The 23,160-nt window shown below is 42.1% G+C and overlaps 1 protein-coding gene and 1 long non-coding RNA gene across 29 annotated transcripts in view; one reads left to right on the top strand and one right to left on the bottom strand.

Moving 5' to 3' along the window:
- The first annotated feature begins 988 nt into the window (after positions 1-988).
- LOC141576797 (junction-mediating and -regulatory protein-like) overlaps positions 989-23,160 on the top strand; it is a 93,389-nt gene continuing 71,217 nt past the window's right edge. For 13 of the 28 annotated variants that reach the window (XR_012505237.1, XR_012505229.1, XR_012505233.1 and 10 more), the window contains exons 1-3: positions 2,308-2,486; positions 3,825-3,959; positions 5,713-6,793. Coding sequence is in view for 7 of the 28 variants with exons in the window: in XM_074360189.1 (XP_074216290.1) it covers positions 2,304-2,486; positions 3,825-3,959 (318 nt within the window). In the remaining 21 variants the exon portion in view is untranslated. Of the gene's footprint in view, positions 1,954-2,303; positions 2,487-2,995; positions 3,124-3,824; positions 3,960-5,712; positions 6,794-23,160 lie in introns of those variants that run through there. The other 15 variants (XR_012505227.1, XR_012505225.1, XR_012505224.1 and 12 more) reach the window with 4 other exon arrangements.
- LOC141576798 (uncharacterized) lies at positions 2,280-5,568 on the bottom strand. The gene is made up of 3 exons (XR_012505242.1): positions 4,346-5,568; positions 2,915-3,157; positions 2,280-2,404 (listed from the first exon to the last, which is right to left on the bottom strand). It is a non-coding gene; the product is annotated as an uncharacterized LOC141576798 (long non-coding RNA).

Below are 23,160 nucleotides of genomic sequence, written 5' to 3'. Positions count from 1 at the left end.
TAATTATTCTTGTCATTAAAGAGTCCTTTCTCACGGGCACTCACCCTCCATTTTAGCCAATGGTATCTGGGTCTGTTCAAATTAAACAAATCCAGAAATTGGGTGCAGGCCCTGGGTTTTGCATTGTGACAGCTGATGTTAGGAATCTGCTCTCCATGTATTTACTGGGGAAAAATCTGTGTATATATAGACCTTCACAGTTCAACCCCTGTTGTTCAAGGGTTCAGAGTATTGACAAAAGACCACTGGGAGGATGAGAGAAAGGAAGTTGGATAAGCAAGGAAGTGAAAACAAGCTTTGAATTCTGGTTCAGCCACCATGACTTTGAGCAAGTTACTTAATTTCTGTGCTTCACTTTATCTGTCTGTATTATGGGGGGATAACAGAGACATTGTGCAGCTTTTCACATGGGTTTTTCTCACTGAAAGTGGCCGGTTTCTCTTCATCAACCTTTGCTGCCTCATCCTTTAGGTGCTTTAGGTCAAATTTAGCCTCTATTTCCTCTAGGAAGCTTTCTCCATCTTCCCAGGGGTTGAGGTGGCCTCCAATGTCTTTAAGCCACATGTACCTCTCCTATGGCAGCTGTTGCCATACAGAATTGCAATTGTCAGATCACTTATCTATCTGCTCCACTAAGACCAAACACTCTACTGGGGCAGGGATTATGACTGTCCTAGCCCATTTAGCACATATTGGAAAAAGTATATAAATTTCATTGATCTCTCTTGTAGATTGTAAGGGTTAAGTGAAGTAATGCGTGTACAGCTCCTCTCAACTTAAGTGCTCAGTAAATAGTAGCTTTAAAAAAGCTCCATTATTATTCACATCTTTATCATAGGGCACAGTTCCTGGCATGTACACATTTGTATCTCAATAAACACTTGCTGAATGAAAAGTTCAGGACAGACATGATAAGGTCCTTAACTACGTCTGACAACACTGATTTCAACTGCTGTCAATTTTCCTTTCAGTATCCTAAATGCTGTCCTCTGAAACTCCAGTGTGTATTAAGTTCTTATTTTTTTAAAGGAAGCAATGGCAAAAATAAAATAAAAACCCAAGAAAATAATTGTAAGATGCCACTGTAGAATGGAGGAAAAGGAGAGGTAGCGGGAAACCACAGAGGTGCTGTGAGGTAGTAGGGCTTGGGGTGTCTCTCTGTATTTTCTTTCTTCCTTTCTTCCTTCCTCCCTTCCTTCCTCTATTTGTTTCTTTCTTTTTTTTTTTAACTTTCACTTAATTTTATTTTGTTTCGGAGTTCTACTGAGTTGTCTTCAGACACCTTCCTTTCATATCTTAAAAATTGTATCATAAGGATGTTAGGAGAGAATTCAACAGCCTAGGGGGTCTCAATAAAATAAAGCACATAGTTCATATGATACGGAGTACTTTCTGAATTTAGAAGTTATCCCTCCGGGTGAATGGAAGAAAACTTACACTTGAGGGTCCCTTTGAATAAATGGAGTTCAAAACTTCTCAGTCCCTCCGTCTTTGTTCCTCTTTTCCTGGGTTCGGAGGCCACCTCTACTGCAGGGCGCACCTGCCACTCTCACCGCCGGCCAATCAGCGGCTCCAGCCTGCAGGCGGCTCCGCGGAAGGAAGAAGGGAGGGGCTCGCAGCAGCCAGCGGGCGGGGCGGGGGTGCTGGGGGCGGGGCCAACGGGCGCGGGCGGCTGTGCGCGCTGCCGCCGCTACCGCGGCACCGGAGTGCGGCACGTGTCCGTGTTTACATCCTAGTGGAGCCTAAGTCAGCAGCCGACTGGCGACATTGTGACAATACTGAGGCACAAAGTTTAGGAGACGCGACCCTCCGTCAAGCTAGCTCCTGGCTGCCGGGAAGAGGAGGAGGAGGAGCGGGGAGATCGGCCTTGGTACTAGCGGTGGAGACACACACACGGTTCCCGACCACCTGCCTGGCCCCACGGAACCGCGCCTCACCTCCGGAGCCCCGCAGGTGCAGCACCGCGGCCTCGCCCCAGTGGGTGGCTAGGGCTGGCGCCAGGCGCTGCGGCAGCTCGGGGCTTGTAAACAGATACCCCCTCACGTGACCGAGTGAACTACATGCTCCTGGGGGCGTGTTCTCTTTCCCGCAAGCTGCGCCACAAAGGAGCGGGGCGGTCGGAGGGCAGAGAGGCGGGCGAGCAAGCAGGGAGAGCACCCCCAGCGTTTTAGGATGGCTGAAGGTGCCTGGCAAGGGTGAGCGGTGGGGGCGGGGGTGCTGTTGGGCACGGCACGGCCAGTGGCTGAGTCCGTTGGCGGGCAGGGCTGGTGACCCTTTCCCCGGGGCCTGGCCCTGGAGCCACCATGTTTTTGGCGCTCAAGGAGAGACTCCAGTTGGACTGGGTTGCCTGGCGGCTGCATGTGTTCTACAAGCGGAAGAAGCACAAGTTCATCTTCATCATCTCCTGGAATGAGATTGAGGGCAAGTTTGTCATAACCTGCTACAACCGGATGGCCCAGAGGCAGAGGAGCGGCACCAGCGGTCAGGTGGGTGCGGGATGGGGCGCCAAGCCTGGCACACCCATGTCCAACAGGACCTGCAGGCTGTGCAGCACAGCAGGCAGGGGTTGGCCTGAGGCCGCTGCCTCAGTGACTCAGGGCAGAAGCACTGGGCCCCAGAAGCTCCCGTCCTGGACGGAGGGTGGCTCTCCATGGAGCATGTGCAGCCTTCGAGGGGACCTGCTGCCCTGAAGTTTGTCTGGAAAAGAGGTGGGAAGCCCTCTCTGGATCCCAGTGTGGGCCAAGTCCAGCCCGATCCTGAGCACATCTGCAGGTAGAGATGTGCCTCTGTGGCAGCCCCCTTGGAGCCTATGGAGGCCCAGGTGTCCTCAGTGCGGATAGTGAGCGCCTGCAGAATGGTCACCTAGATTGAGGTGCTAGAAATTGTGAGGGAGGATGAGGCGGATCCGGCATACCTGGGACTCTCGGTCATGGAGCATCGGACGCCCGCTGTGGAGCTGGAGTCCCCGCCAAGGCGTGAAGCTGGGCCGGGCGCTTCTTCCAGGATCTGCGCTCAGTGCACCAGCAGCCAAGCCCCGTGAACTCGCAGCTGGAGCCGTGCTTGCTGATATTCCCCGAGGAGATCTTGGGCATGTGGACAGTGCTGTTTGGGGGCGTCCCGGAGGTGACTGAGCAGGCGATCGCCACTGTTACTGTTACTGGGAAAAGGGAAATAAGAATTACCTCGTTTCTTAGTCATCCCTCAAAGAAAGAATTTTTAACGAGAGAAAGAAAGTGTGATATAAGTCAGATTTTTATTAGTAAAATAAAAAGGTAGTAAAAAATAGTACTTTACCAAGAATTGGGAGCTGGCCAATCCAAGAGAGGAAAAATGGCGCTTCTCCTTTGTTTTTCTGTCTTATATTCTGGCTTAGGGGCGCGCGCGCGCGCGCGCCCGCGTGTGTGTGTGTGTGTGATGGCTCAGGTTCTTTGAGTGAACAAGCTGATTGACAACTCAAGTTCCTTTTGCTCTGGTTGATTGACAGCTCAGGTTCCTTGTGCTCTGGCATGCCCATCCCCTTTTGGGCAGGTTTTTACCCATGAAGCACATAGAGAAACCAATGGGAGGGGGCTCAGACTGTAATGTTAATTACATTACAATGAGCATTGATTCAAGTTACACCGGGTCCTTCTCTTATATGCAGCTGCAGCATTTTGATTTTAAGTGGCTTCTTTTGCTGGCCGTCATTTAGAGAAAGCAAAAATTTCTGGAGTCCCTTATCCTGAATGCATACATACTGTTATTTCCTGGATTGTTCCTTCCCCCTTTCTCTCCCCCTGCCCAGTGCTCATTTCTATCTAACTACCTAACATCATCGACTTCAGGTCTGCTTGGGCCACGACCTGGACACCTGTGGCTGGAAGATCCTCTCCCAAGAATTCTTCATGGAAACCCACGACCGGGAGTATTATGAACCCTTAGCGAGCTGCAGCAGAAGGACCAGGAAGCGCATCCAGGAGGTAAGGACCTAGTCTGGGCTCCAGTCATAGCTTTTGGTTACTCACTGCCGAAGGCTGGAGCCTAGGTCTAGGCTGTGCGCTTCTGGGACACTTGTTTTTCTAGACAAGGGAAAAGGAAAACCTGCTTGTGTATTTTCAATTCTTGTCCACTAGATGGTGGATCACAGTCCCTTATCCTAACAACAGAGTTCTTTCTCACAGGTTTGCGTTTCTCTCACAAAGCCCACACTGGGCTTTACACATGGAAAGTGCAGATTGGAAATCATCCAATAAGTTACTTTTTTCCCCCAGGCTTCCCCTTGTAAAGCAGAAAGCTGAAAGGACATTAGAGGAGAAGGTTAGGGAGAGATGAGAAGTGAGGAAATACAAGGTTTAGGGAAGCTAACCTGCACTTCCCAGGAAGCCATGGGTGGGCCCACCACACCTGTCACTCCTGCTTCGGCTCTGGTGACCTTGTTGTCACTGCACTACTCCCAGGAGCACAGAGGAGGCCACAGAGCCTCCACCAGGGCAGCGGAGATTGCTCCTACCAGCCAGGTTGTCCTGGGAAACCACTGCCACTCCAACCTGTGCTCAGAGAGGTGAAAAGACACTAACCACTGTCCCCGGTGTCCGTGAATCACATGACCATAGTGGGTCATGTGACAGCCTGGGGGCTGAAGTCCACCCCTTAGACGTTCTGGGAAAGCACGAAATTCAGAGGCAAATGTAGGTGAGGCCTGGATGCTCACTTCATGCTCGGGACAGCAGGGCCAAGACTGTCCTCAGACCCGCTCCTCAGGGTTTTAAATTTGGGGTCACTCCCCTCTGCTGCCCCTGCTCTGCTGCGGGTGTGCCTTTTTCCTCCCACCGACTTGAGAAACTGCACTTCGTGGGGCAGGGGACAGTTTGCATGAGTTCTGCCTTTGGCCCAGAATTTGGGGCCAAGACCTTAACTGCCCCCACCCAGAACAACAGAAATGCAAATGATGGAGGAGTTATTGTGCAGATCGGGCCAGGTATAGTCCACGTCTTCCCACCTCCCACCCCTGAGAAAGGGAGCTAAGGTTGGAGCTGCCTCAGGGAACTACAGTCAGGTTGGTAACTCAATCCCAAATGGGTGTTCAAGATTAAAAAAAAAGTTCTTTATATTCTAGTTGCAGTTTTCTGTAAGTTTCAGATTGTTTTAAACTAAATAAAAATAATTTGTGGTTGTAAAAGGGAAATTAATCATCATTCTTACACATGGGTCTAAAAAAAGAGGTTAAAATGTCACTAATATGATGTGTTTTGCAATGATAGTGTAAGAAATTAAAAGCCAGTCATCTAGAGATCACAAATTCATTTATTAAAAATGATCCTGGAATTACATAGCTAGAAGTTTTAAACTTTAAGAAGCCAAAAAGAAAATTCTACATGTTACCAATATTTTCATACCAAATTTGTTTTAAATTGCTATTTAAAACAAAAACTATTGTAGAAATTTCTGTGGTTTATAACACTGGCATTTCATTTCTGGGGTAGACGGGCTTCTTAAGAAAAACATCTTTAAGGGTGTTATGGACTGAATGTTCACAAGTTGAAATTCTATTCTGCCCCTCCACCCCCCTTCCTTTTCCTCCTTATGAGATGCTCAGCGGTACTAAGAGGTGAGGCCTTCGGAAGGTGATTAGGATTAGACGAGGTCGTGAAGGTGGAGCCCTCCCGAATGGGATTATTGTCCTTATAAGTGTCATCAGTCTGGACCGCTTTCCTTCCTCCCTTCTCTCTGGAGTGAGGCCAGACCCAGGCACTGAGCGAGCAAGACTGCAAGCTGAGATTCTGGAGCTGCTGCCACCACCGCCAGCATGAGAGCGAGGGAGCAACCGAGGGACCCAGACCCTGTGCACTGGCCCAACAGAGACCTGCGCCCTACCTGGGGCCAGCAGGACCCACGGCCCCCCGTCTCCCCCCTCCCCTCCCCTTCGGCAGCGGCATCTGCACACGCCGGAGCCCGAGCCTGCGGCCGGGGGGCCGGGAGGCGGCTACCTCGGGCGGGGCTCCTCAGCGGCTCCGCGGTGAGAGGGGGCTGAGAAGGGGCCGGAGCCCCTGTCTCATCCTGGGGCGTGAGGCAAGGGACCCCCAAGGTGGAGGGAGGGGGTCCCAGCCGCAGCGACACCTGTGGGAGCCGGAAGCCGGGGCGGCGCCGAGCGGAGCTGGCTGGATCCCCCACCTCGGTGTCATCTCCGCCACCCTCCTGCGTCTATAGCATCTCGACCCTGAGTAAATGAGCCGGGACCCCAAGTTCGGCCACCACCCCCTAGCCAGGGGTGTGGGCGGGGACCCCAATATGAAGTAGTGGCCCGGGCAGCGGGATCAGCAGGACCGGCGCCGCCATCCTTTCCTTCTCTCCCTCTCCCCTCTGCCCCCTTTGGGGTCTTCTCCCTCAACCAGTCACTGGACCCTGGCTCCTCGGCGGGACTCTGGGAGGAGGTCTTAGAGCCCCACCCCAACCCCAGCCCCAAGGGCTTCTGGTTTGGGGGGACCTGGAGGGCCGACTGCAGCCTTCGCCCAGAGGGAACTTTATTAAAATCAAAATACAGAGCATCCCAAACCTGACTGTCCAGGGACAAGTGGACCAGAACCGGCAGAAGACGCAGCCTGAAGAGGCCCAGAAAGAGAAGAGGATGGAAGTGGGGCCGCTGCCTCCTCTGCTCTGTCGGCACTGAAAAGACCTGGGTGGCTGCCCGGCTTAGCGGTACCAGCCCCGCTTCGCTTCTTCCTCAGTAAGGCGCGGGCCCTGCCGCAGCTGCCGCCTCCATCCCGAGGAGGAAGGGAACCAGCCCACCTAAAGAGCTCTGGCTCTTCTGTAAAGTGTGAGTGGCTCTGGGAAGGGGGAGGGTGCCCGTGCATCCTGCAGTGTTTTGCCGTTGTTTTCCTGGAGTGTTGGGAGCATATAGATGAGCGGGGTACCTGAGTCCTCACTGCGGGCAGAAGGCATCAGGCAGTCCTGTGTCGTGTAACCTTTTAGTTCTCTGTGCGTGTGATACACAAGCCTGCAGGTTTCTTTTTGAGGAGTTCTGTCTTTCTGCAGAGTGGACACTTGCATGTTTCTGGCCATTAATTGGCAAAAGGAAACTGAGGAAGCCAGAGCATATGTGCGCACAGAGGACATCTCTGTGTATGTAGCTTTTCCTGGTACATCGGGTGGGAAACAGCGCTGTAGGTTTTGTTTCTGGGCAACTCTTATTTGGGTTCCCAAATGGAAGCCTCTGACTCTGTGAGGCCCTGAATGTAAAATTTATTTTCTTTTCTGCATTCTTCCTTGAGAGTTTTCGTTTCAGTACAGGAGCTTTTTACCTTCTCATTTCCTGGGTGCAGTTCCTTGCGTATCAGCAGGATGTGGTAACAGATCAGTTACTCAGGAAACTTGGGGTTCTTAGGAATCATAACTGACTTGGGGGAGAGCATTTAGTACTTTAACCAGTTTTTTAAAAAGATATTTCATTTTTCCTTAGCCAAATTTTTTTCCCTGAGTAGCATATGTCCTAATCGACAGCATTTTTTAATTGGTGGAATGACTTGTGACTTATTTCAGTTGTCTTCTCTATTAAATGAGGATGATTTTTTATCCCCTTTTGTTACTTTAAAGGAGAAGTCTATAGAATCTTTGATTTGTATTTTAAGTATCCTCTCAGAGTGCCAAATTAAGGAGGATGAAGATAATGAATATTTTGTATATTTACGCAGACTTTAAGGGTTAGGCATAGGTGGAATTTTACATAACAATGCAGACAGTACCATACTGAGGATCACAGGCCCCCGGACAGCTGTGTGGGCTTAGTTCTGAAGCCACTGCTGAGAGAGGCTATGTGGAGTGAATGTAAGCCTGGGTCATCTGTGTTAACTTTTCCATTCAGGACCTTGATCAAACTTATTTAAAACTTTCTCAAACACTTTTTAGCCTGTACTTTTTTCTTCTGAAGTGACAAATTCTACAAGTTTATTAGCCCTCATTTTTATTAGCAATTCATTTATTTATCTAAAACCTGTCTCTTTAAAGTTCCAGGACAAGTCCCGAGCGTGTGTTTTGAGAAATGCTAAAACGAGCTGGAGTTCATCTTTTCCTGGTTTTGTAGATTTTCATTATTCCTCTTTACCGTCATCGTTCCTGACTGTTTTTGTCTGTTTTACAATCACTTTGCCCTCCTCTGGAACTTCTCCAGCTGTTTTATTCTTCTTTATATGCCTTGTTCTTGTTATGCCTTTGTTATGAACCTTAAATTCTGTCTATTTTAAATAGATGCTGACATTAAATTATTGTGTAATGGATGTAATGTCAGATGTGAGATCAAAGACAACTGTTGCTGGATCTGTTATTTTGTGACCATGAGGAAGTCATGTATCCCATGTTTCACAAAGATAGGAAGAGAAATCTAGTCCTGCATAGGCTGCTTTTGGGGGGAGGAAGGGAGGACAAACCAACAAAATAGTTTGAATGTAAATTATACTCCATCAGAGTTGCTTAGTAAATTTAAGACTTTTATTGCTTTTACTATAGATTGGTTAAAACTCATGTCAGTGTTTTATTGTGTATTTAGGAGCAAAGAAACAACAAAGTAATTAGGGGTCCTGCCTTTGAGATGCTTTTACTTATGAATGGCAGAGACAATGATACACAGATTGCACAAAACTGTAGGGAAAGGGAAATGGACCAGTTTTTAATCTATGACCACTATATGCCAGAAAGTTTTTGGTATATTATAGATGTAAGTGTGTTTGTACATTTTTCATTGGGGAAATGTTGATATTGGACTACACAGAACATACTGGAGTGTCTGAGCCAGTGGAAGGAAAGAGCAGGTGGAGATAAAGTGTTGAAGACCTTTGGAACTGGAGGATGTGGGGAGCAGAAATAATTAGGAAGTTGGTTGATGGGAAATCATAGGGAAGTTATTGAGTAGCTTAGGGTCAGTTTGTGCTTGTGTGGGTATGTGTTTACAGCTCAAAGAATCAGTTGAGAACAATGTTACTGAGAGGGTAGTTTTAAACCATAGAGAAATTGTATTTTAAACCAAGGCATTATACCTGGATTAGGATTTTGTTTTTCTAGGGAGCCAACATTTTTATACCATGGTCACTGAAGAGCGATACAGATGGAGGAGTGAAAAAGTGCTTCCAATATATTAGCATGGTGTTAGTGGTTTGTGATACAAAGTAATTCAGAAATGGGGCAGTGGACTTTGTTATGGACATTAAATTTTCGAGTTGAAGTTGGATACCGATGAAATCTCAAGACAGTAAAACAATGAGTAATATGCTGAAAATGTAGAATTGGAAGTCATTATCAAAGTATTAAGGTTTCTCAAGAGCACTGATGGAGAGCAAAGAGCTGACAAATGGGTATTTTTACTTGGGAGAGGAGAACCTGTTAAAGTTAGCAAAGGTACAGTAAGAACAGAGATGGATGAGACTCTCCCTAAAATAGATGCTTCTAAAGTGAGTAAAACTTGAGGTGGAAAAGGGAGGAACAGCCAGTCTCAGGACACATGATTATTTTTGAAACTACTGGCAAGCTTTTTGTAGGGTATGTAAGTCTCTTGAGGTTAAGTTCAGAAGAATATGTAGGATTTCACTGTTAAGGAACTTATACGTAAAGGACAGATCTGTTTCACCAAATTCATGTTTTTAAAATTTGCCTTTCATTATCATGCTGAGTTTTGTCCCCAACATGATGAAGTGGGGCTAAAATAGCTGGCAAAGAAGGCTGCTTCTCCTGCTGGCTGGTGGTGTGCGTCTTTGTGTCCCATACAGTGGATGGGACAGCCCTTTGCTGGCAGAGCATTGCTGAAAATGCCTTTAAAAAATCTTTTTATTAAAAAACTAACAAATAAAACCAACTTGACACATAAAAACTCCTGACATTTTTGAAGCATAAGATGCTGGAAGACTGACTTTTTAAAAATTTCAAACTATTTAAAAATTTTCATTGTGAAGAGTGGAATTTACTGTTGATGCCAACAAGGATTGAGGATTGTGAGGTAGGGAATCTATATAGCCATACTATCTTGTGTTCCTTAGTTTGAATTCACCACCTCCTTTGTAGCTTCTTTGGCCTTTTCTTAGGAATGACTGTTCCAATGGCAGAACTTCCAGGGAAGATCTATTTAGACGGGGAGCTAGATCTAAGGTGGTTCTTGAACAGGTTTCATATGGGCAAATTCCCTCCTCATCCGCTATCTTCCACAACATTTTTATGCAAGTGAAATCATCGTCTGATGAACTTTAAAGGGCAGCCTTTTTGGGTTAACATAATTTACTAGTAAAGGCAGTGGGAAGGGTGGGACTCTGGTAGTTGGAAATGGTAACGTCATGTGCTTTGCCCTGGCAACTTTGGGATTGATATGAGATGATAAAAAAGGCTTAGGAGTGTGCATTTGTGTTTGTGTGTTTGACACCAGATGAACTAGCAGCCCATACCTAGGCTAGCAGCAACCCAATGCGTGTACATTGGAGATGGTACTTGGAGTATTCTTGTGCTGCCTCTGGCATCTCGTTGTGTAGAGGAGGGGTTGGCAAACTTTTTTTTTGTTTTTTGTTTTTGTGGTTATTTTTTGGTGATGGACCAGTTAGTAAATATTTTAGATTTTGTGGACCATATGGTCCTGTCACAATGATTCAGTTCTGCTTTTGTAGTGCAAATGCAGCCACAGACAATCTGTAGGTGAATCAAGGTGACTGCGTTCTAATAAAACCTTATGCATAAAAACTGGAGGTAGGATGGTTTTGGCTCATAGTTTATGGACCCCTGATGTGGACAACTGCCAAGTGCACCTGCATGCAGTCTGAGCATCCCACTACTGCAAAGCTGAGATTGGCTATTTCAGGTGGCCTCTGTTTTCTAAGTGAGATGTGTTCCTTGGGGTCTGTCTTAAAAAAATTCTGCACAGAGTCTGCTGTTCAAGTTACTTTTGCCTCCGTTGTAATGAAAACCATGGACTGAGGAACATGGGCAATGCCATCTATGAAGGGATGCAGCCAAAAAGTAGGGACACTTGCATTTCTTGTTCAAAGATACCATAATATAAAAGGTACCACATAGTGATATAATGGCTGTGCATCATGGCCAGAAGTGTCTTTGGAGTATCTGAAGAAACTTCTGGGTATAATTTTGAAAGATTCTGAAAATAAGTTGTAAAAAAGCACTTACTTTAGATGTGAAATTAGAAGTGCTTATGGTCTGTTTGAACCAGATGGGATTATTCATCAAACTGTAAGAACACTGAGGTTTGATACTTATGCGTCTTAAAGCCTTGACCTCCTGCAGCGCCCGGCGCGGCGTGCGGAGTCCCGCTCCGCCGTCCGGTCCTGCTACCGGCGGCTGCTGTTTCCTAGGCGACCCCGCACGGCGTGTGCGCGTGCGCGTTAGAGAGCTGCCACAGCCTGGGGTGACGGCAGTGCGGGGCCTTTATTTCCTAAGTGACTCTATCTCACAAGTGTTGTTTAGAAAGGATAATTCACTTTGGTCAATTTTACATCATAGCTAGCACCACAACACTTTTTTCATATGTCAACGAATAGCTACGTTGGATGATGGTATATTTTTGCCTGGTTTCATAAATCTTATTTATCTTTGGGTTCCCAAGTTTCCGTCAGGGGAAAGGATTACTCTTCCAATAGTGACACTTGTTAGTTATTGTCAAGCCTGCTTTTACTTTACATAATATTTCTACACATGTAATAGATACTTCAATTCCTCTTCCTTTAAGAAAGGTGCCTGACAGTTTTATATAAACTGACACTTTTAGTATACCTTTTAGAAAGAAGGTCACTGTAAAGTTACTTTCCTATTCATTAGGAGATGATTCTTTCCTTGCTCTTTTTGAAAAGCTTTCTTTTTTTTTTTTTTTTTTTTTGCCTTTTAAGTAATTTTTCATTCTCAGGCTTAAGGATGGGTGGCAATTTAAAAGACACAAGGTGTTTCTCTCATATCTGCAAATATCCCAAATAGAAATGTTCCATATTGTTGACACTTTCAGTGGACCAGGGAAGAGTGGAACATTGGCTTATTTTTTCTTTTTAGTGTAGTTGAATTTTCATTACAAACAGATGAGTAAAGTTGTTTTCAAATAATGAACTCTTGCTGCTAAACCTTTCACCATTGAGACTTTTTCACACTAAGTAGAAACCCAGCCCGTCTTATGCCTTCATGTAGTTGTAGGTTTTCCCTGCTTTCTCCTGACCCCTCCTGGGCACTTTATCATGCTCCCTTTCACATGTGTTTAGAGTGTATTTCCTAAATCAACATGACATTTCCTGAACACTATGGGATATATATTTTCTAATAATTATACTTTTACCCACAAATATATTTAAAATTTCCTCCTACTCTACCTTCAGAATTTATGAATTATCATGAGGGAACATCTGTCCTTGATCTGGATCCTGAGAGACAAACCAATGTATGACAGTTTTTCTAAAATATTCCCTTAAAAAGTTTTGAGTAACAATTGATTTCTCTAAAATTGTAAGTTGATACAAGTAAATACAAGATCCTATGTTTGTGTTGTGCTATCCTGCAATGCAGGCTTTTGAAAAATAATACAAATGCACAAGAGTCCTTACTGCTTGGGTATCTTATATTTTGCTTTTCCCCTATCACCTAAGGGACAGCTGCCAGATCAGTCAGATAGCATGAAGTGTCTGTTGCTTTGCTGTGTGGCCTCTGCCGCCTTTTTTTCCAGCTGAAGTTTGGCTACTGGAGACCTGGGTGGCTTCAGGCAGGAGGCAGCACTTTCTGAGCTTGTGTCTTTTGGAGCCTGAGTCATGCTGAATGCTCCTTTCTGCATGACGGCTATGAAATTAGGGAATATTAATGATGCAGAATATTTTTCTGTCACTTAGCCTTTCCTCTGAGCAGATCACCCTAGGATAATACTTTGAATGCATCAATATATTGGGCCAAATGTGAAGTATCAAGACACATTGCTGGTTTATTTTTGGAAGAATGTATCTATCTTATGAGACTTTTAAAATGTCATGCTTTTTAGGTCAGTTAAGGGTCTAATAATAGACCTTTGCATGACATCCTGTATGCCTGAGAAGGACTTGTCTCACTAGTAGTAGTGGGTAATTTGCAACAATCTCGTGGTTGGAAGCACTATGCGTACCTGGAGCCAGCACCGTGTTGCTAGTTCACTTCTCATTTCCCTCATAAAATATATTCACACTGTGGCGGCAGAAGATTCATTAGTAAGGCAGTGTCATTTTTAGCTATGTGGCCTGGAATGAGTTAATTATCCTTTTTCACTATGGGCCTCATCACATGTGGATGTAAAAACCATGTCCTTCCCAGGGTTGTTAGGACTAAATGAGATAATATAAAGCACATGCAGAGCTCTCCCAGCGCCGCGCATAGGACAGCGTGGCCCCGCACTATTAATGTGAGTTAAAGGTCTTTTACAGTGCGACTCAGACAGAAGGCTAAAGTCAGGCTTTATGTTGCCCAACACTTAAACTCAGCCCTGGAGCTTGATAAATTAAACTAAAGTAATTCTGCAGTGTTTTCAAAAGCATCTGTGCTAGTGTGTGATTCATTAACATATTATTTAAAAATCTTAAAAAGTGGAGAAATGACAGAACTACTGTGCTTATTATTTACAGAAAAGAAAGACTGATTTGAACATAACTAGAGTTTGAATTCATCTCCAAAGACCTCAGTATGCTTAGATCAGAAAGGAGGCTTTTTGATGAATTCATTGATTAGCTCTGAAAGTGACTTTGGTTTAAATTGTCCGTTTGGAATATCAGGCTGTAATTGGGTTATCAAGTTTTTTAACATCCTTTGGTTTAATGCTTGGAAATGAAAAGCTTTAAAAAAATGAAGAAGTTTAATAAGTTTAATTTGTATCATTACATCTCAAACTATGATTGATGAAATTTTATTCAGGTGATTTTGTTGTAACTGAATTTTGATTTTTCTCCTTTTCCTAAAATGATGTGAAGGTGACATGGACATTCCCTTTTCATGCTTAATATTTATTAAATACAGGATCCGTTTTCAGAAATAACTTTCCTTTCCTTCCTTAGGTTTGGCATAATCAGTGTTCAGCTGACCAATTCAAGAAATAAATGCTTCTTGATTTTTTTTTTTTTTTTGGTATTTGGGAAGTATTTCTATTTTGAGAGCAGTATGACTTTGCTTTCATAGTCTGTTTATTTAATAGGGTTCTATATTTAAGATAAGTGTATGAAAAATATCCAAAGGCAGAAAGAAAAGACTGAGATATGTTTCTTAGTATTGTTTATCTTGCCAACTCTTGTCCTCATTCTCTGACTGCTTTTTTTTTTAACATTTTTTATTTTTTATTGATTTATAATAATTTTACAATGTTGTGTCAAATTCCAGTGTAGGGCACACTTTTTCAGTTAGACCTGAACATACATACGTTCATTGTCACATTTTTTCTCTGTGAGCTACCATAAGATCTTGTATATATTTCCCTGTGTTACACAGTATAGTCTTGTTTATCTATTCTACAATTTTGAAATCCCATCTATCCCTTCCCACCCCCCACGCCTTTGACAACCACAAGTTTGTATTCTATGTCTATGAGTCTATTTCTGTTCTGTATTTATACTTTGTTTGTTTTTTAAGATTCCACATATGAGAGAGCACATATGGTATTTTTCTTTCTCTTTCTGGCTTACTGTCTCTCTGCTTTTAAGGCACATTTGCTTTAGATTTTGGTGTAAGTGCAGAAGTTAAATTAGCTTATGTTTTAGTGCATCTCTAAGTAGTTAATTTAATGAATATTCTAGTTTTTTAAGGAAATTCAATATTTTAAATATTTTCGTTTGTTGGTAACGATTGCAATCATGCTTCTGGAGTTACACTTCTTTCCATTTTAGAGATTTTCAGAACTTTGCAGTCATGGATGTGTTACTGGACTGATGGGAGAAGAGCAGAGTCTGTCGAGTGGGTTTAATGTCCTCCTGTGTAGTTACTATGTGTGTAACACCAGAAGGCTACATAAATAAATATGTGGGATGTCAATTTTAATTTGTTTGATTGGTGGTCTCTTTAGTGACTACTGTGTGAATTTGATAATGTGCCCTTTGGACTGATGCTGCAACATGCAGAGAACATTTTTCTACCTGTCTACAGGTAGACTTCTTTTCATTAGAGAAATATTACAAATTTAACTTACTAGATGAGAAATTTAGAGCAGGAAACAAAAATTTTCAGAGTGTTTGTGAAGGCCATTTAGTGGGAGAGAGGAGGTGCAGAGGTGGGGAGAGACACGCAGGGCATAGGAGGGAGGGAAGAGGCAGACATGGGGAGAAGGGCTTGGGAAGGTCTGAGGTCAGCCTTAGTCTGAGGTCACAGCCGTCATTTCTTCGGTCTGTGGCCCTGGGGCATACCACTTGTTATCTACCGCTCTTTGAAATGTTAATTAGATGCTTGACTCTAGTTCCTGCTTTTCAGTATCTGGATTGTTTAAACCACTGAAGTTGTGCTGGGCATGGCGTAGTCAGGGTACCCAGGTGGGGAGATTCCACAGCAGCCGCTATAGGAGAGGGGCGGACCAACGGTTTTTGACTACATTGGAGTTTCTATTTTGTTTTGTTTTGCTGTTTTCATTCCTCATTGGCCACTTTTCCATAGCTTTGCCTAAGAAGAATACTTGTAGTTCTGTGTATGTGATGTAGTAGTTGAGAGGCAAGCCTTGGAGTTGACAGACCCAGCTTCCTCCAGCTGTGCTGCTTTGTGACCTTGGCCAGGTTATTTATTCTCTGTGTGAACCTGTAAACCTGGGATCATAATAATACTACCTACTTCTGTCACAGGGCAGCTAAGAGGATTGAGATAATGGATCACAGTGTCTTCTCAGAGTTAGTGCCCAGTAAATGTTAGTTGTTGCAATAAAGTTGAATAGGACAATAGTCTTCTTATTTCTGTGTGTGTGCTTGCTGGGTTTTTTGTTGTTGTTTGTTTGTTTTTTGTTTTTTGAACGCTGAATACATTTGTGGCTTTAGTTTCTGAATAGGTGAACTGTTTTGAAAACTGCCTTTATTCAGCAGCAGACATTTACTGAGCACCTACTGTGACAGGCATTGATCTAAGTGAACAGGACATAAAGCCCCCTGCCCTCTGGAAACTTACATTCTGCTTGGGGGAGACAAAATACATAAAGCAAAGTAGATGACCCATCACCCATCTTATGAATTTTGGTGTTTGACTCTATATGTCTAAGCTTCCACTACCAAACATTAGTCTTCACCTTCAGCCCTTTTTTGTTCATTCCTGTAGTTATGCCTGAGAGTGTTTGTGGCAGGAGCGCCCTAAAAGCACAGAGCTAGTCTCATCTCCAGCTACTGCTCCATCTGAATTTTAAGGCACGTATCACTCCTCATCATTTCCCTGAGTTGCTGCTTGCATTGGCTATCACAAAGCTTACATTTCAGTCCCCACGCTTCTGTTTCTTGTTGTTTTCAGATGTGTTTCTCCTCCTCAGGTTCTTACAGTTTGCTCATGCATTTCCTTTCCTAAGAGAGGATACTAGAAACCCTTTTTAAGAAGTATTCCCTGACTAATCTAACTGTATGCTTGTTGCCAAAAGATTGGCCCCCGGTCCCTGACAAGCCAAAGAATTCAGAGACTGGGTCTTGGAGCTTAGAATAAAAGAGGCAGCTTTATACCTTTGTCAGGCAAAGGGGATTCACAGCAGGCTAGTGCCTTCCAAACTGTGTACCCACCTTGGGGATGGAGTGGGTAGGGTGGTTCTAGAGCCATAGCTCAAACAATAAAGCATTGACAACCATCAACACAATCATTTTCTCATCGGAAAACTCAGAATGGTGTTATGATGCCTTCAGGTGATCAGTTCTATGGAGGGTAGTGGTTAGATTGCTTTATCTCAAGGTGTGGTCTTCTTGGTAATTCAGGGTATTTTATAAGGTGACAGTCCTGTGACTGGACCTTCTTCTTGGAGAAGGACTCAGAGACCCAGCATGATGATGACTTTCAATGACTGGAATAAATTAGAGACAGTAAGATCAATAGCTTCAGTTTCAACAATGGGCCTGTAACCATGAGTAGCAAACGGTCAGTCAGGTCAGTTGACCATTTTAAGGGTGAGCATAAGAATAAGTAATCTGTTAGCCTAAGTGAGCCATTTTATTAATCCTCCTTCATACTTTCCTTCTGCTCATTTTTATTTCTCACCCTCTGTGTGTTGTTAACTGAGATACTTAACTTATTCTCTGTCTTTAAAAAAACATTTTTTTGTGTGTGTTTGTGTCTCTTCAATTGAACTGTAAGCCTTCTTAGGTCAGGGACTACCTTTCTATTCTGAGCCTTAGCTTCCTCATTTGAAAAAAGTAATGTTAGAGCAGGCAGATAGCTAGATATAAGCAGAGAAAGGGGAACACAGACCAAATGGCAGCAATTGGGCAGAAAGGAGGGGCACAGGCCAAATGCAGGAAACCACATATCATGTAAGCACCAGGGGTCCATGGGCAGAGAAAGAAAAGCAGGAATCTTTAAGCTCATAAGTGGTCACACATTTAGGGGTGATCAGTGGCCTGGAGACCAATAAAGAAAGGTGAGAAAAGGCAGGAACTTCCAGTGTCTGAATGAAACTTTTTCTCATTATGCCCTCATTTCATTAATATTAGCCTTGCAGATTAGATGTATCCATCAGGCACTGATGCCATGACACTTCTGATCCAGACTAAATAAGGACAAAAATCTCTTTTCTCTTTGGGAATGTGGATTTGGGATGACAATCAGGGAATCTGACCCCAAACCCTTCCTTCCCTAATGAATAACCCACCCATTCACTTTTACACCCTATGTAACTAACTTGCCAGAGAAACACAAGGCAGCTGCTCATCTGAGCCTGCTAGCTCTCCCCTTGAGAGTGTACAATCCATCCCTTAATAAATTCTCATTTTACCTTTTTTAACCACTACATCTTATCTCAGAATTCTTTCTGGGATGGGACAAGAACATGGTACACTGTCTACATCCACCGACGATATTAATACCTACCTCACAGAGATGTTGTGAGACTTCAGAGAGGTAATGTGTGGAAAAGGTCTTGAGCCAAATCCTTAATAAATGTAGTTTTTTTTTCTTTGAATCACTCTAGTTCCTAAAGTTGGTACTGGGCATACATACAGTCAGTGCTTAAAAAATACTTGTTAGTTTATCCTGAATTGAGGTTGGGAGTCTTTTAATTTAAATTCCTCTTGTGTGGATAATTTTACTTTTTTATTTTCAGATAAGATTCAAAATATTACTTTTCAAGTGTCACGTGAAAAAGGCTGAGGTATTAAGAGATAACAGAACGGTGACTAGAGCAGGGACTGAAGCCCCATTGTGTGGGTTCGGTACGGGCTGCCACACTTGTTGGTTACGTGACTCTTGGCAAGTTGTTTAATTTTCTTGGCTTTAGTTTCTTTATTTGTTAAGCTGGGGAAATAACAACTATTTCATGGACACTATGTTAGGTGAAGTGAGATAACCACTGAGAAGCGCAGCACGCTGCCCGCATGCAGCAGTGGCCGCAGGGGGGAATTTGGCAACATCTGCAGATGTTTCTGATGGTCGCAAGTAGGGGAGAGTTGTGTGTGAGGGTGCTGCTGGTGTCTAGTTGGTAGGGGCCAGGTGTAAACCTTGTACAGGACAGCACCCCATGATGAAGGATGATCTGGTCCAAAAGGTCAAAGATACCAAGTTTGGGAAACCTTGCTCCATCATTAAATTCTCCGTTTCTCATTTGATTACTTCCTTTGTAGTATAAGGTACTTTACCAGTTAGATTGTGTATAAATACTGATTATTGATAAAGATAAAGCATAGACATGGATAAGCCTCTAACCCACATTTTAAAACATAGACATAAAGGAAAATTAACAAATTTCATGATTTTTTTTAAGATGATAAGGCAATTACTCAAAAAGAAAAAGTATTTATACTTATTATTCAGAAGCTAGGGAGGGTTTCCAGGAAGATTTTACTAATTTTTATACAATTTAAAAAAAAATTATTCACCCCATCTGCCTGAATTAATTTTTTTAAATGGCAAACTATTCACGTGAAAGTATAGCAAGAGTTAGGGGGCTTACAGAATGTGAGCACCATGATATGTAAATATGTGTAAAGTCAAGTACACACTAATGGAAAAAGCAAGTGTCAGTGTTAATAGAATGATCATTGGGAGAAACCTTGCATCATGTCTGATTTCCCTTTCTTCCTTCAAGTTTTATTACTCACTGAGGAATTAATTTTTTTCCTACTGTTTAAAATTGAACCCTGTCCATTTAAGGAGCTTCTAATTTGATCCCCTTGCTATTTTCCTTTATTTTCCTACCTGAATTGATACTTTGCTTAAGGGAGAGCCTTTTCTAGTCCAGATTTAACCTAGCATTCAAACCTCCCTTTATTTCAGGGAGAGATTTAAGTGCTAATGCTCTAAGGCTGGAATTGGAAGGAGCTAACTTTTCCCTTATATATATATTATTAGCTGTTTACCATCTTTGGGAGAATTGGAAAAGTAGTCAATTGCATCATTTTCTGTGTTGTAATTCAAATGACTGTCTGATTCCATCTAAAAACTGACTGTATCTCCATTTGTATGTAACATGTATATATTTAATGCAGTTTATGTGTGTGTGTGTGTGTGTGTATGTGCATGTATATAGTTTCATGTATGTGTCTGCACCTGGCTATTTCCTCTGTCTGGAGTACTGTTTTCCTTTCACCTGTGAATCATTTATCCCTTAAGACTCTATTTAAATACCATCTTCTTTAGAAAGCCTTTCCTGGTTAATGTGAGTAGAGTTAGTTGTTTTTCCTCCTGATTATGCACAGTATCTATGTGGCTTTCATAGCACTTAACATAGGTATTTGTATTTTTCTCTTCTACTAGCCTGTCAGTTCTTTGAGGACAATGGTTCTATCTTATTTATCTTTTCAGTGAATCTCTCCTCCCCTAAATGCCTAACATTTGCTGCCACATAGTGGCATATAGTAAGTCAACCAATGAATGAGAGAGAAAAAAAAGGGAACGATTTTCTAATAGGCTCTGCGAGAGAATATTATTACCTTGTCATCTTTGTATCCAAGTGCTTAGTGTAGTGTCAGTCCAAAGGTGTTCAAAAAATATTTATTAAATGAATTAGAAGACAGTCACAAAAGTTGATAGAGATTTCATGTGAAATTTTCCCTTCATTTCTAGAAAGTATAAAACAGCCTATTCTTTTGGTACATGTGATGCATTAAGGTGACCTTCTTCTTCTTGACTCAGCAATGAGACTTTTGATCCAACAGGTACTTCCTGAAAGATGCTTTTGGTTGATTTCTTTTCCACCTAAGTCCCCATTCTCATGTTGAATGTGTTGGAAAAATGAGTATATGGTATCAGCCTTACACCGTGGGTGCGCTATCATTAAGTACAGGTGTTAAATATGGCCTCTGATCTCCTCTGCCCAGTGTGAGCAGGTCTTTATTCTCAAGTTTGGATAATGACTAAGGCTGTTGAAACATGGGAGAGAACAAGGGTGAGGAAGGTGCCTGCTACGTCTATTTCTTTTGATGATTGATTTTATACCTCAGAGCTGCCCCTATTTATTTATAAAGAATTAACTAGGAGAGGGCTGAGAATCTACCGGATAAAAGTGTAGATTTGATCATTTGATAAATTAATAATTTGATCATTATTTGTTTTGATTATCATTGTTACCACTTATTGAATGTTTGCAATATATCAGACCCTCTGCTAAGGATATTTACATACGTTATTTATTTCTCACAGCAGTCCCTATGAAATAGATACTAAGAAGCCTGTTTTATGGGAGAAGAACTGATTCAGAGAACTTTCCAAGAATGTATAGCTAGGAATTTGAATTCACAGAACTAGGATTCAAATCCAGATCCATCTGACTGTGGTCTATGCTTTTAGTCACCGTGCTGCTGCCTCTTAAGTTTCAGTGGAGGAGGTTTTTTTTTTTTAATTTGTGTTTTTATTTATTTATTTTGGGGGAGATAATTAAATTTATTTATTTATTCATTTATTCATTTATTTAAGGAGGTACTGATGATTGAACCCAGGAACATGTGCATGCTAAGCACACACTCTATCATTGAGCTATGCCCTCCCCCTTTAGTGAAAAGTTTTATATTGAAAATTGTAGTACTGAAATAGGAGGGGAAAATAATCAGATTTCATCCTATACAGATATTAGAAGATTGACAGACTCTTGAAAAGCAGTTTCCACGTTTATTTTCTTATACAAAATAATTATGAAATTTAAACCTGTAATTTAACCAACTTGCAGTAATTTGCATTTTTTAAATTAAATTCAGTCTTGCCCTTAGTATCACCATCAGGACAGGCATCCCAGATACATCTTTAGCAGTAGAAGAAGCCTGTGTAAGTCAAATCTAAAGGCTTAGGGAGCAAAGTGATGTTTATAAATAATTATTTTCTATCTGTAAAATGTGTTTTGTCATTAGAGTTAAATCTTTTGAAAGAGATTCTTATTTAGGAGACAAGCCTCAGAAATATATTATTTAGATTTGGAAATGTACGGTTTGTCATGCTGGGAATGGGTAGCAGAAAATTTGGGAAGCAGCACTCGTTAGTCTCTAAGATATACAGTAAGTCAGTGGATACAAGCAGAGTGTTTTTCTTATGTGGTTTTTTAAACAATTTTTGTTTGCTGAGATAGTGTTTGTCATTAGAATAAAATTCACTTTTCCTTCCTCCGCATACTTTGTATGGGACTATTCCTTAATTAGTTTATTTATAGTTGTTTTAGATTTAATAAATACAGTGAGAACATAGTTTTGACGTCTGTGCCCTGTTATTTTTATTTGTTCTTTAGGAGATTTAAATAGTTTTGAATTTTATTTTGTTACCTTAAAAAGAGCTAAACCTGAATATTGGTCTTTAAAAATGTCTCATAGAAGATTTTCTCTTTCCTCTTGGTTGTGTTTTAAATACTGTATTTCTAACTGTAGTTATATACATTTGAACTTTGCTCCTTCCAGAATTATAATTCAAAGCCTTTGTAAAATTTTATCAAAAGTTACATGCAGACACTAAAAGCAGTGTGCTGAATGATGGTCTATTAAAGATTAAAAGTGCCTGAATAGCTCACAGTGAAAAAGAATGTGACAATGAATATATGTATGTTCATGTATAACTGAAAAATTGTGCTCTACATTGGAAATTGACACAACATTGTAAACTAACTATAACTCAATTAAAAAAAAAAAAAGAAAATGCCTGAATGAAATAAATTGTGGTAAATAGGAATTTATGGTTGGTGTACAGGGAGTCAGATAATCCTGTCAAGACCTAAGGATCCTGTCTTAGGCACCTTACTGTTTTTTCACATTATCTATCTTTATCCCCCCCCACCGCCATCAACCAGGCAAACAGGTTTTATTTCTACCTTGTAAGCTTGCATACTTACAGTTTTGTAAAAAGTTTAAGGTTATAGAAAATTTATAAATAATTCTGCAAACATACATAGTAGACAATCAAGTAAATGCGCAGTAACTTTGAATTACATCAGCTTTAAATCACATAATTCTTTATAATTCGTCATAGATGCACTTATTTGCAGGCATACATGTTGGGTTTCCTTATTTTTGTGTCCTACTTCCAACATTCATACATTTTCATACTTGACCAGGCAGAATTGCATTCAAACTAGTGATGAAAAACTCAGCATAATTGTACTGTGCCTGAACCACTATTCCAGTAGTTCCCACAATTTAGCAAGCATCAGGATCATCTGGGGGCTTGTAGGACCATAGATGCTGGTCCCCAATCCTGGTATTTGATTCAGCAGGTCTAGGGAGAGACCCAGGAGTATAAATCTTACGTTTTCACAAGTGATACTGATGATTGGGGGCCCAAAATTTGAGAACCAATGTACTGTACTAATGAGGTGATGCAAACCACTTATTTCAGAAGTTCAAGTACTTGTGTATAAAAATTAAGGCTTTGAACTTGTAACCTTAATTAGCAATACCCAATTTTAGACATCAATTTTTCATGTTGCATTGGTTACCTACTCCTGCTTCTTAGCTTGCACTGTTTTGGGTTATAAAGCAACAACATGAGCTTTAAAGCAACATTTATTTGGATTTGAATATTTCCTCCTAGTATCTGATTTGCATAAAAGTACATTTGTAAAAGGCTTCTATGGCCTAGATAATGTTA

Source organism: Camelus bactrianus, unplaced genomic scaffold, assembly GCF_048773025.1.
Source record: "Camelus bactrianus isolate YW-2024 breed Bactrian camel unplaced genomic scaffold, ASM4877302v1 HiC_scaffold_34, whole genome shotgun sequence".
NCBI lineage: Eukaryota > Metazoa > Chordata > Mammalia > Artiodactyla > Camelidae > Camelus > Camelus bactrianus.
The sequence above is the reverse complement of the archived record's forward strand: the minus strand, read 5'-3'. Positions and strand labels throughout refer to the sequence as shown.